Below are 14,450 nucleotides of genomic sequence, written 5' to 3'. Positions count from 1 at the left end.
AAAGTGTTTGACAGCCAAACACGAGGGAGTTTTGACAGCTGTCAAAACTCCCGACTTACGCAGGCGCACTAGTTGACAGCTTTTCAGCTGTCAAAGCAACACATGCCGCCAGCACGAGGAACCGAACTGTCAGGCATTCCGCGGAGCTGATTGGAGCAGAAGCAAAGCGGGAAAAAGACCGGCCGGCGATTGGACCAGACGACCGGCGCCAGACTATAAAAAGCCGAAAGGCTCCTGTTATTGTTCGCTCTGTCCTAATAAATCTGTTGAAGTTACCAGCTGTCTTCGAGTGGTCTGTTCCAGCCACTTCACTGGCGACGAAGGTGGGATCCGCTTCCAGAGCTGAACTCACGGCCAGGAGGAGTCCTCGGCCGGCAGAGCTAGTCACTGGGAGTTTTAACTTCCACAGCGAAGCGGACCACCGAGCCCTGACAGCATGGCAAATTTCGGACGAGTGAGGGAGTTCGATACTCGCCACCCCGAGCGATGGGAGTCGCATCTGGGGCAGGTCGAGGGGTTCCTCCTCGTCAGCAAAATAACAGATGACAGAGCCAAGGCAGCAGCACTTCTATACATCAGCGGTCCACCCGTCTACGATGCTGCTGTCGGACTATTCAGCCCCGTGCCAATCACAGAGGTCCCATATTCAGAACTCGTTGACCGGCTCAGCAAGCACTACATGCCGGCCCGCTCAGAACTGTACTGGCGGGTACAGTTCGCCCAGCGAAGACAGCGGCCGGATGAAGCTGCAAACGACTTCATTGCGGGAGTCCGGCACGCTGCGCGGAGCTGCAACTTTCCCGACTTAGAAGACCGGATTCGGGACCAGGTGGTCATCGGGCTAAGAGACGAACGCCTCAAGAAAAAAATCACGTCAAAACCCGAGATGACACTCGCCCAGGTCTCCCGGGAGATTTTGGCGTATGAAGATAACCACAAGAAGCCCCTCAACCGAACAGAAATGGAACCCCAAGGCAGCGTCCATCAGGACGAAGCGTCCCTCAGCGACGAAGAGTCCATCGATCTAACAGACACCGACGCGATACAACGCCGAATGGAGAGAAGGCAAAATAGACGGAGTGACAACAACGACCGTCCCAACCCAAGAAACTTCACCTCAGCTCAAAGAGAACAACGAAACTCCTGTGCCAGCTGCGGGGGCAACCATGCCCGGGCAAATTGCCGGTTCCGGAGCGCTAAATGTCATAATTGTGGCAAGACCGGCCACATTAAACCCGTCTGCCGAGGCCGTCCCCGCGACAACCTGCATGAAGTGGAGGCTACCCCCCCAGGTACGATCACCCACCGAGCCAGTAAGGGAAAGCCCTCAGAGGGGTTAGTGAAGACAGTGGAGGGGGTACACAGTTTGAGCCCTAAGGTAAAAATTAAAACTAAACTGCAGGGAGTCTATTGTGACATGGAGGTGGATTCAGGTTCAGCTGTAACCCTAATTTCGTCAAAGACGTATAGGGAAATCTGCAGGCGCAGTAAAAAAACAATACCGTTAGAAAGCCCACAAGTTCAATTAGCTGACTACCAGAAAACACCGATTCAACTCAAGGGCAAGGCTAAGGTCTGGGTGGAGTACAAAAAGTTCAAGGGACCTCTAGAAGTAATAGTCACCCAGGGGGATCGCACTAATCTAATAGGGTTAAACTGGTTTAGCCCCTTAGGAATTGCCCTTACAGGCGTCAATGCCATACAAACGTCAAACCTCGAGACCGTCTGCAGAAAGTATGCAGACATCTTCGACGGTTCCTTAGGCAAATACACAGGCCCTCCCATCGCCCTTAATTTAAACCCCGCCATACAACCTATCAAAATCAGGGCCAGGCGGGTCCCCTTCGCCCTCAAACAAAAAATTGAGGACGAACTGGAACGCCTTGTCAAACTGGGAGTTTTAGAACCTACTGACGGGGGCAGTTGGAAAACCCCCATCGTAACACCTGTGAAACCTAATGGCCAAATTAGAATATGCGCAGACTATAAGGGGACGCTAAACTTAGCACTCAATGCCCACTCTTACCCCATTCCAGCAGTAAGGGACGTCCTGGCTTCTATTCGCTCCGGCGCCATTTTTGCGAAATTAGATCTCACGCAGGCGTATTTGCAATTGCCTGTGACCGATGACACCGCGGTCGCTCAGACAATTGTCACACACCGCGGAGCATTTAAAGTGACAAGACTACAATTTGGCATTTCGACCGCCCCAGGCATTTTCCAAAGCATTATGGAAAAAACATTAAAAGGAATCCCCGGAGTCTCCCCTTATTTCGACGATGTACTTATCGCCGGAGAAACAGAAGCCATTCTGGCTGACAGGCTGTCAGCTGTGCTAGAGCGATTCCGAACGGCCGGATTTAAACTAAAAAGAGAAAAGTGCTCTATAGGAGTTCCCTCTACGGAATTCCTCGGGTACAAGATTGATGCCCAGGGCATTCACCCTACAAACGATAAACTAAAAGCCATCCAAGCAGCCCCCAGCCCCAAAAACAAACAGGAACTTCAGGCGTTTTTGGGACTATTAAATTTTTACCACGCCTTCCTCCCCCACAAGGCTACAATTGCAGAGCCACTTCATAGGCTATTAGACAAGGGCAACCCCTGGACCTGGACAAGAGTGCATGAAAATAGTTTCCAGTCACTCAAGAGCATCATTTGTAAAAGCTCCACTATCACCCTATTCCAGGAGGACACTCCCGTCTGCATCGCTTGCAATGCGTCCCCATACGGGATAGGGGCAGTCTTGAGCCACCTGGACCAGGACGACACCCAAAGACCCATTGCATTTTATTCTCGAACTATGACTAAAACAGAAAGAAATTACGCTCAAATTGACAGGGAGGCCCTGGCCATCGTCGCCGGGGTTAAAAAATTTCATGACTATCTGTATGGCAGACCTTTCACTATCTTCACAGACCACAAACCCCTATTAGGCATATTTACCTGGGACAAAACGACCCCACAAATATTGTCCCCTAGAATCCTACGCTGGTCAACCTTTCTATCAGCATACTCCTACAAATTGGTATACAAGCCAGGCAGGGAACTAGGGCATGCAGACTGCCTAAGCAGACTTCCCATACGTCGCCACAACCCAGACCCAGCCCCCGCGGGCAACATATTGGCTATCAATGAATTACCAGAATTTCCCCTCACAGCAAAAATCATTGCTGACAACACCGCTAGGGATACAACTCTCAGCAGGGTTCTGCAATGGGTCACGACAGGATGGCCACACAAATGCCCAGAAGAAACATTTCGCCCCTTTTTTTCCAGACAAGCAGAACTAACCTCTCATTTAGGCTGTCTACTATGGGGAAATAGAGTGGTGATACCACACACAAATATACAACAAACATTAAAAACCTTACACGAAGGGCACCCGGGGATGGTAAAAATGAAGCTACTTGCAAGGAGTTATGTATGGTGGCCAGGAATTGATAAGGACATAGAACAACATGTAGGGGGATGTTATACTTGCCAACTAACAAGAAGCGAACCACCCCATGCCCCAGTCCATAAATGGGAAACAACAAAAAACCCATGGTCCCGTATCCACCTAGATTTTGCGGGACCAATCCGAGGGCAGAATTTCTTAATAATTGTTGATAGCTTTTTCTAAATGGCTCGAGGTGATACCCCTAAATAAAATAACAACATACTCCACTATACAAGCACTTAGGAAAGTTTTCGCAACACATGGCCTCCCAGACGTCATAGTTTCCGATAACGGCCCACAATTCACCTCTCGTGAATTTCAGATGTTCGCTTCGAGGAACTGTATTAGACTGGTGACGTCCGCGCCCTTCCACCCATCGACTAATGGCATGGCAGAAATAATGGTGAGGTCAACAAAAGAGGCACTTAATAAATTCATAAAAGGGAACTGGCACCGACACCTCAGCCAATTCCTCCTAGCCCAACACACCACACCCGGCACCACCACCGGAAAATCACCAGCTGAGCTTCGATGGGGCAGGAGGCTAATAACAAGATTAGACAGACTGCACCCAGATAGAACTCCTAATGACCAAGAACTTCCAACATCCGCACCATGAACCTTTTCCCCAGGCCAAACTATCTGGGCAAGAAATTACACCGGCAACCAAAAATGGATTCAAGGGGTCATAATAAAGCAAACCGGACCTGTCTCATACTTAATCCATTCTAACACACAAGGCCAACTACGGCGACACCTAGACCAAATACGAATCCGCAAGCCACAAAACACACCCCCACCATCTCAACAACCTCTTTTAACCCCCTTCATACCTAGTATTCCGCCATCTGAAGAGGCACAGCCACAACAACCGCAGGAGGAAGGAGAACTCGGAAATGAGGCTCCCCCACGACGGTCCAGCCGATCGAGAAAACCACCGACTTACTTACAGGACTATGAATGGGCAGGGAGCAACAAACAAACACACGGGGGTGGAAACGATCCAGGGGAAGGGTAAGGGGTGTATTATATGTATATAGTTCATTTAATGTGTTAACGCAATTGGTTCGCAACATACGGAAAAACGTTTGACAGCCAAACATGAGGTAAAGTGTTTGACAGCCGAACACGAGGGAGTTTTGACAGCTGTCAAAACTCCCGACTTATGCAGGCGCACTAGTTGACAGCTTTTCAGCTGTCAAAGCAACACATGCCGCCAGCACGAGGAACCGAACTGTCAGGCATTCCGCGGAGCTGATTGGAGCAGAAGCAAAGCGGGAAAAAGACCGGCTGGCGATTGGACCAGACGACCGGCGCCAGACTATAAAAAGCCGAAAGGCTCCTGTTATTGTTCGCTCTGTCCTAATAAATCTGTTGAAGTTACCAGCTGTCTTCGAGTGGTCTGTTCCAGCCACTTCAGAAACTCTCTCTACACAGTTCTCTCCGATGTGAAGTGGGGCAGGTTCCTCCTTTTTTCTCCGGAAGTCTAACACCATCTCTTTCGTCTTGCCGATGTTTAGGTGCAAGTTGTTGTTACTACACCATATGGATAGTTTTTGTACCTCCGCCCTATATGCTGTCTCATCCCCACCTGTAATGCTGGCTACATGACCACAGAAATGTCTCTGGGCAATGCTGGCTCCCTTGACTAAGAACAGAGATGAGCACCACCTCCTAAAGTTAGACTCAACTGGAGAGGGGAAACCTTTTAGATAAAAAAATACATGTACCACCAGATACAAAACAGTTATATCATGTTGCTGGACTATTTATTTACTTATGAAAATAAATAAAAATTGAAGTAGCACACAAATGTAAACTTTTTCTTAATGTTTCACAGGTGGTTCACAACCATGAGGTTTCAGGCAACTTATTGCACAGTTCTTCATTTTAATGTAGCTCTACCTGATTTTAATGTAACTATGTAAAGAACCTTAGGAAGTTTCTTAGACTTTTAACAAGAACAGAACTGTAATGCATAGGGATAAAACAAAAAAGAGATTTGCTTACTCCCTGAATGAGCCAACCTACCTAGAAAGTAGTGCAACATTTCAAAGAATCAGTCATGGTAATTCCAGCCCCAATAGAGTTTATTAAAGTTGCTGCAGTTGAAAAGCACTTGGATCTTGGGACTGAACTGGTGGTCTGCCTCAAGGTGACCCCTGACCCCTAACCTCTGTCTCCCAGCACTCCCCCAATGCTCTTAACCAAATTTATTTATTTATTGATGGGATTTATATCCCGCCCTATCTCCTGAAGGACTCAGGGCGGCTCACAATAAAACATATAATAAGTACATAAATCAAGATAAAATGAAATTGAGAACATCAGTGCAATAAAAAATTAGAGAATTTAAAAATGAATTAAAAATACTAAATATAAATTAATTAAAATGCCTGTCAGTCTAGGTCAGCTTGGTGGAACAGGTGTGTTTTGAGGCCGCGGCGAAAGGATTGGAGGTTTTGGGCTATCCGAAGCTCAGGGGGGAGCTGATTCCATAGGGTTGGTGCTCCCACAGAGAAGGCCCTCCCCCTGGGGGTCGCCAGCCGACATTGCCTAGCTGACGCTACCCTGAGGAGGCCTTCTCTGTGTGAGCGTACTGGACGATGGGAATTTGTTCCCGGCAGCAGATGGTCCTGCAAGTATCCCGGACCTAAGCCATGTAGGGCTTTAAAGGTAAGTACCAGCACCTTAAATCTCACCCGGAGGGCAACTGGTAGCCAATGCAGCTCACGCAGGAGGGGTGTAATATGGGAGTATCGGGAAGCTCCCATCACAACCCGTGCAGCTGCATTCTGCACCAGCTGAAGCCTCCGGGTGGTCTTCAAGGGCAGCCCCATGTAGAGAGCATTACAGTAATCAATACGGGAGGTAACGAGTGCGTGGGTGACTGTACGTAGGGCATCTCGGTCCAAAAAGGGGCGCAATTGGTATATAAGACGAATCTGGGCAAATGCCCCCCTAGCCACGGTTCCAATGTGATCTTCAAAACTGAGTCGTGAATCTAGGAGGACGCCCAGATTGCGTGCTTTATCAATGGGAGGTAACATCTCTCCTCCTATAGTCAGAGATGGAACCTCTTGGACTAAACGAGATGACGGTATGTACAGCCACTCAGTCTTGGCCGGGTTGAGTCGAAGCCTGTTTTCTCCCATCCAAATCTGTACCGCTTCCAGACAACGGGACATCACATCAAGGGCATCACTGGGTTGGTTCGGGGTGGAGATGAATAGCTGGGTATCATCAGCATATTGATGATATTTCACCCCGAAGCTACGGATGATCTCTCCCAGCGGCTTCATATAGATGTTGAACAGGAGGGGCGAGAGCACCGAACCCTGAGGCACTCCACAATTAAGAGGCCTAGGGCTTGACCTCTGCCCTCCTGCCAACACCGTCTGCGAACGGTCCGAGAGGTAGGAGGAGAACCAACGCAGAACGGTGCCTCCCACGGTGCCTATCCCATCTGAGTTTTTTCAAATGATTGCATATTTTTTTTGTGTATGTCACAAATACCCTACTTGGTGCTAGCAAACACTCTGGGTGCTATAGTCGAGAAGAGAGTGGGTGCCTCAGAGAATGGATGATGGCTTGAAAAATATTGCAAATTCAGAACTTTTGACATTCTTCCATTGTCTGCACAGATAGCTACCTCTCTACAAAAGGCTCTTACCATGAAAAAGAAGAAAGGCCTGCCCTAATAAAATCAGAAATAAACTGGGAAGTGAAACATTTCGTTTTGGGATTTCTGTAACTTCTATCTTTTTAATAAACCTAGTTAGAAAAGCCTATTTGAGAACCTTAGTTCAGGATGGCTGTCCAAAGTTTTGACACTATGGGGTGAAATCTTCTGGCAAATGAGAGCTCAGCAACTGGCCATTACCCATCATTGCAGATACTCTTTGAGGTCATCTCCCGTATGTTATAAAACCGTAATTCCAAAATTTTAATGAATCAATTTTTATTATTTGTAATCCTATATGTGTGTTATGACAGACAGCATGAAAAAACTTTATAAGGATAATGTTCTATTCATGGCAGAGACAAAAGGCAAAGTAAACTGCCATAAGGAGGTGGTCAATTGTTAATATTTCAAGGTATGCAAGATAGTCTGTGCATACCGTCTAAAATATTAACATAAATCTTTAAAATGACAATAGCAATTTAACTGGCATTCCTAGAAGTATTCAAGTATAAAAGTAAACTATAGATTTCTGAATTATTAAAGACAAGAACTTTTTCCTGCTTACTGCAAACTCATTTCACTGAAACTCATTTTACACAATGATATGCTAAAGTACCACAAAAGTACAGGTGCAAAAATTTTTGGGGGGATGTCTTAGAAATGAGGACCACCATAAGTCTTACATTTAGCAATGAGAGACATGTGCTATTTTATTAGATCATAATAATGGATAGCAAAAGTAAGTCAATGGCTATTTTCACATGAACAAGATACTATAGACTAAAGAGAATACAGAGAAAAAATTGAAGTTGCAGGGAAAAAAAATAAGGAGATTGAGGGTAACATATCTGCAGGTCCCAGACTGATCCAGGCTGTGTTTCAATGGTTAGATAACCTAGCCTTTGGTCTCTGAATATAGATGTTTTTAAACATTCTTATTTTATTGTGTTTTTTTTAATCTAGGGAAACCTTATTGGTCACTCTTGAAGATGACTTCCAAGGGGACCTGGATTACCACTGTGCTGATCCTGTTAGGTTGACTCTCAATAGCCCAGAGCTTCAAAAAGAACTCTTCTGAACCAACTGCAACACTTGGGATTGAAGGAATCTGTTTTACAGGAATTCTGCTCCTCCCTAAGCAGTCTTGAAAGTGAAGGAGGAAGAAAGTTCATGGTTCTAATCAGCCCAGTATGGGCTGACCCAAGGCATGGCTGATCCCCAACTTACTTAACATTTATGAAAGCTCTAGCAAAAATCATCTGTTGGTCAGTGTTAAGATTATCATCACTATGTTGATAATTAAATCTTTACCCTGGGCTAAAAGAGAAATTAAATGGATATCCTGAGCCGGGATCTGGAAACTGTCAGGGACTTGATGGCTCGAAACAGGCTCAAGTTGGATTTCTTGCAAGACAGAGTGGCTGTTTGTTCAGAAATCTTCTGGTGCCTGAGAAGCTCCAAATTTGGCTCTGTATGTGGTTGCTTTCTCCCAGAAGGAGCCGTTCCCTGACCTAAGACTTCAGCAGAACATCTCTGTTTTGTTTAAATATTGCTTGTTTGCTTTTGTCTTAGCAAGTATGAAGCCAGCCATTATGTTCATAATTGGGGGTTATTCAGTAAACCTTAGTTAAACAAACTTTGTGTAGTGTGTAAGCCAGTGCTCAGTACAAAGTCACCAGCAGTTATTTATTCCTATTTTTTAATGTACTCAATAAAACAATTTTGTGATAAAGTGCTAAATGGTTAGACATTAATCTCAACTTCATGAATCAGTGTGCAATATAATAATGCTATATGATTTCAGTATATTCTTAAAGTTTACAACTGATAAGTTTTTTTTTAAATGCATAAAAAGCCATTCTGGAAGCAGAAAGAACTTATCTGTAACCATAATAAAGCCACCTCCTATAAAAGTTTTTTTTCAAAACTGGAAACCAGGCAAAAGATGTAACAGAAAAAAAACCCTGTTATTAAACCACCTTCAGCTCTCCCTTAAAAATATGTGATCAATCATGCTTTGTCTACACATTTAAAGAATGCTGTTCTGAGGCTCCTATAATTATACTGTTTCAGATCTCCAATTTTACCAAGAAAATAGAGCCATTGCTCTGCATGAGAAATTACCAAGTGAAAAGCTTATTGAACGAAGCAGATGAGCTTTACTTTTCTAATATAATGATATGTGAGAATGACCTTGGGGGACAAAAGGAAGAGCTGCATTTTGTCATGCTCCCCTGGGTTGGGGCAAATTCTGTCCCAGTTGTTCTATTAGTTTTATGATAGCATTCTGTAAATTAGTTACTTGTACATACATGTGTTGTTGGTGTAACAATGCAGCAGCTAGGCATTTGGTGGATGTAAGTGTCCTCTGAGCACTGGAGACCATTACAAAAACTCCAATCAAAATCTTCTGCCTCTCTTAGGAAGAAAGGAAGAGTCTTAAAAGATTGACGTTAGCCCTTTGAGATAGTCTAGATAAGAAGCAGAACTAAGAGCCCTAACTAACTCTATCTTTGTTGTAACAGAATTATGTTGAAAGAATCTTGAAGGCTGGGGGAAAATTCTCCCCACATCTCTTTTTACTCTCTGGAAAACTAGGTTTCTCATCTTCTATGGATTGCAACTCTTCCTCTTGTCTCCCACATACCAAAATAGCAGCCACAATTTTGTTTCTAGTCAAAACTGAAGGTCCTCATTTTACATATGGGTGCAATGCACAGTCTTATACTATAGAACCATTAGCTTATGGAAGGGTTCTTGAAAAGGAATATTTGTGCAATCCAGGGACTGTCTCTATTTTAAAATAAATAAATAAATAAATAAATAAATAAACCATTTCAGTCTCCAAGTTCAGCAATAGAGGTTCCATCTTTGGTTATGGGAGGAGAGGTGTTACCTCCCGTTGATAGGGCATGCAATTTAGGCGTCCTCCTGGATTCACGATTCAGTTTTGAAGATCATATTGGAGTCATGGCCGGGGGGCATTTGCCCAGGTTCGCCTGGTGCGCCAGTTGCGCCATCTGGACCGAGATGCCCTACGTACGGTCACTCACGCACTCGTTAACTCCCGTAGATTACTACAATGCTCTCTACATGGGGCTGCCCTTGAAGACCACCCGGAGGCTCCAGCTGGCGCAGAATGCGGCCGCGTGGGTAGTGATGGGAGCATCCCGATACTCCCATATTACACCCCTCCTGCGTGAGCTGCATTGGTTACCAATTGTCCTCTGGGTGAGATTTAAGGTGCTGGTACTTACCTTTAAAGCCCTACAGGGCTTAGGCCCGGGATATTTGCAGGACCGTCTGCTGCCAGGAATGATCTCACATCGCCCAGTACGCTCACACAGAGAGGGCCTCCTCAGGGTACCATTGGCTAGACAATGTCGGCTGGCGACCCCCAGGGGGAGGGCCTTCTCTGTGGGAGCGCCAGCCCTATGGAACCAACTTCCCCTTGAGCTCTGGATGGCCCCGGATCTCCGGTCCTTTCGCCATGGCCTTAAAACACTTCTTTTCCATCAGGCTGACCTGGACTGACGATAGGGATTTTAAAATGTTTTTAAATTTTTAAGTCCAATTTTAATTTATTCTATTGGGGTTGTTAATTTAATTCTTTTTAACTTTTGTATTGTTGTATTTTATTGTTGTTAGCTCCCCTGAGTCCTTTGGGAGATAGGGTGGCATATAAGTCCCAATAATTAATAGATAGATAGATAGATAGATAGATAGATAGATAGATAGATAGATAGATAGATAGATCGATCTTTGAAATTTGAGCATTTGCTACTTTTGCAATGTCACAATCTCATCAGTCCGAATGTTCACTCTAAACACAGGGCTCTGATACGAAAAGATGAAAATTGAAAAGAGCACAGTGAACTATATATGTAGTACAGGAGAAAGCAAAGCAAGATGGCAAAATTGCACACAAGCAGAAAGGAATCTAAATCAGAGTTCAGGGGAAAGTTCTAAATGCCATAGATTTTCTTGGGATGATCAGTCCTTTAGGTTTAAGACACCCCAAGAGTAGTTTTAACAGCCAAATTGTAATGCCTGCATTGTAAGGGTGAAATGATTCCCCTAATTTTTTTCCTGGTACACAGTAGTAATATGAGATAGTGGCAAACATTAAAAATGAAACTAAAGAACATCCTAATTCATGTCAATAAAACTTATATTATTTTTTCAAAACATAATACTTATTGGAAGGAAGCAAATATTTTAATTCACTCAGAGAAGTAAAGAGCATTGAACTCCCTTGTTGCCAAAACCAATAAATATGAAAGAATGTAATTCAAGCACCGACCTTGATAAGAAATGTACTAGCAAGTATTCCACCTCTTGGTCCAAGCAATAGATCAAAAATAATACCAATGAACATTTTCTTAGCAGGGCCTGTTTTACTTCACAACATGTTTTCTGTGTTTCAAATGTTTTTATACCAGCCTTCATCAAAATAGATTTAAGGATGATATAATCATGGAGGACACAGACTTGCAAGAACCAATCAAAACCAAATACAAAATGCCAGACGAGAGTAGAAGATTCCCTACTCTCCCCATGAATCAAATGTTACCGTAGTTTCCGGCGTATAAGACGACTTTTTAACCCATGAAAATCTTCTCAAAAGTCAGGGGTCGTCTTATACGCCGGGTGCTGAAACTTTAGGGACAGGGCTGGCTGGAAAACCTGGAGCGGATCTCCCATTTAGTCTGCGCAGGGAAAGCGGGACCAATTGGAGTAGAAGCTGCAGTCTGTGATTTTTTACAGGCTGGGGTCTGGGCGTCTTTCCTTCTAAAGTTGAAGAGCAGCTGTAGGCAGGTGGAGAATGCAAGAGCAACTTGAAAGGCAGGTGGGGAATGCCATAGCCAGAGCAGCTGCTTAGCTCTAAGGACACATTTGACTCAGGAACTGGGCGGGCTGGCTGGAAAACCTGGAGCGGATGTCCCATTTGGTCTTTTTTTTTAATCCCATTTATATCCCGCCCTTCTCCAAAGACTCAGGGCGGCTTACAATTTAAAGCACAAATCAATGTGCTTAGCAATAGCCTTCATTCTATGTATATGCCTGCTTATTCAAGCTTTCACCCCCCCACACAAGCAGCATTATTACAAAGTCAGCTTATTGCTCCCAACAATCTGAGTCCTCATTTTACCTACCTTGGAAGGATGGAAGGCTGACTCAACTTTGAGCCTGGTGGGATGAGAACCTGCACTAATTGCAGGCAGTTGGTGTTACTTAAGGCTCTGCGCAGGGAAAGCTTTAGAGTGAATTAGGAAAAGTGAAAAAGTGAATTAGGAAAATATAAAACGGTTGCTGGAATTGGGTATGTGTAGTTTAACGAAGAGAAGGGTGAGGGGTGACATGATAACAGTGATCCAATATCTCAGGGGCTGCCACAAAGAAGAGGGAGCCAAGCTATTCTCCAAAGCACCTGAAAGCAGGACAAGAAGCAACAGATGGAAACTAGTCAAGGAGAGAAGCAACCTAGAACTAAGGAGAAACTTCCTGACAGTTAGAACAATTAACCAGTGGAACAACCTGCCTCCAGAAATGGTGAATGCTCCAACACTGGAAGTTTTTAAGAAGAGACTGAACAGCCATTTGTCTGAAATGGTATAGGGTTTCCTGCCTGAGCAGGGGGTTGGACTAGATGACCTCCAAGGTCCCTTCCAACTTATATATTATTATTATTATTATTATTATTATTATTATTATTATTATTATTATTATTAAGTTTAATCCACTTGCACTGTTTTATGTTTACATGTTTGATGACAAAGAGCCTTATGTTTATAAGTGACAGTTTTCCTACTAAGTACCTGCATGTAGAATGCAGCCGCGCGAGTTGTGTTGGGAATCCTTCGGGAGAAGGGCGGTATAAAAATTTAATAAATATAAATATATGTCATAAGCATTTGAATTAAAATTACCATATTAAAATCAAATCTGATGTTTTTTAATTTTTATTTGGTGTGCGTTGGAAGAGGGGTAGTCTTATACGGCGAGTATAGCCCAAACCCTGTAATTTAACAGGAAATGTAGGGGGTCGTCTTATACGCCCAGTCGTCTTATACGCCGGAAAATACGGTACATGTTTCTGATGAATAACATTTTCTCTGAAAGTATATCTAAGAAGAAAAAAACTCAGTGTTAGGCCCAACAGATAAAAACTGGTATGTATCACTTTTATCACATACCTATTTTATGAGGAAAGAGTTTATAATTCATTTTTCCCATTTAATGTTTTTCCATTTAACACGAATAGAGTGGCATGAAATACGAGCCACTATTGGATATTAATGACCTCAATCCAACTGCATTTAAAACACCATTTAGTTATAGTGAGCATTAAAAACTATTTCCCATGAAGAATCCTACACAAGGCTGATAAATTTTTACAGCTAAATCAATTTAATGAAATAAGTTATTGCTGCAGAAGTGATAAGGAGAAAAACAGAGCTTTAGAAATAAATGTATGTGGAGTACTCCATATATTGAATATGGCACAAGTCACCTTGCAAAAAAATGATATTCATCTCTATGTTTCAGGGCCACAAAGACACTTGCAGGTCAACTTGACATTGGTTTTCAATGGATAGGAAATAGTAATCATAAACATTCTTCACATACTGTGTACAACAGTGTTCCTCAACCATAGCAACTTTAAGACAAGTGGACTTCAAACTCCAAGAATACTCCAGCCAGCCAATTTTGGGAACTGAAGTCCCCTCATCTTAAATTTGCTCAGGCTGAAAAACCCTAATAGCATAGCTGGCTGAGGAATTCTAGGAACTGAAGTCCTCAAGTCTTAAAGTTGTCAAGGTTGCAGACCCCTGCCCTAGTATACCCGGTTCCAGTTTTAATCCATATCATTTGTGGATGTGTCCTTTTTAACTCATTCTTCTGAAAACTGCTGCTTGCACTCCATAATATATTTGTCTCCACACACCCACACCTCTCTTTGCACATCTATGTCACAAGCTTCCTTCTTCCTCATTTCTCAGCTTATGAATCTTCATATGCTATTATTTTTTGGGGTTTTGCTTGCTTCACATTCCAGTATCTCTTAAAGAAGTGGTAATAGTCATGAAATCGTAAGAAAATATGTGTTTGAGATGTCAACATGGTGCAACCTTGCCCACTCACCCCGATTCATCAACTCATTAAAAGCATATTTTCCTGGATCTGCATCTAAAGTGTATCCCAGGAAAAGGTGCAGATAAGAAGGCTCAGGCACATAAACCCAGACTCTCTGAAGCATCTTTGCTGCTTTGCAGCCAAATAGCTAAATATCCCTAGATTTAATATGACAGAAAACTCAGA

The 14,450-nt window shown here is 43.7% G+C and overlaps 2 protein-coding genes across 4 annotated transcripts in view; both read right to left on the bottom strand.

The window, feature by feature from the left end:
* The window catches only part of LOC310638086 (uncharacterized protein), an 880,437-nt gene that overhangs the window by 485,999 nt on the left and 379,988 nt on the right, over positions 1-14,450 (bottom strand). The window lies entirely within an intron of this gene.
* The window catches only part of STK4 (serine/threonine kinase 4), an 85,153-nt gene that overhangs the window by 31,349 nt on the left and 39,354 nt on the right, over positions 1-14,450 (bottom strand). The window contains exon 10 of one of the 3 annotated variants that reach the window (XM_083358827.1): positions 13,106-13,255. The exons of the other annotated variants lie outside the window; for them this stretch is intronic. Within the exon in view, the coding sequence (XP_083214953.1) occupies positions 13,179-13,255 (77 nt within the window). The 3' untranslated portion in view covers positions 13,106-13,178. Of the gene's footprint in view, positions 1-13,105; positions 13,256-14,450 lie in introns of those variants that run through there. 3 annotated transcript variants of the gene reach the window in all.

This window comes from Vipera ursinii (genome assembly GCF_947247035.1).
Source record: "Vipera ursinii genome assembly, chromosome: 3".
Lineage (NCBI taxonomy): Eukaryota > Metazoa > Chordata > Lepidosauria > Squamata > Viperidae > Vipera > Vipera ursinii.
This window is presented reverse-complemented; position numbering and strand designations above follow the sequence as displayed.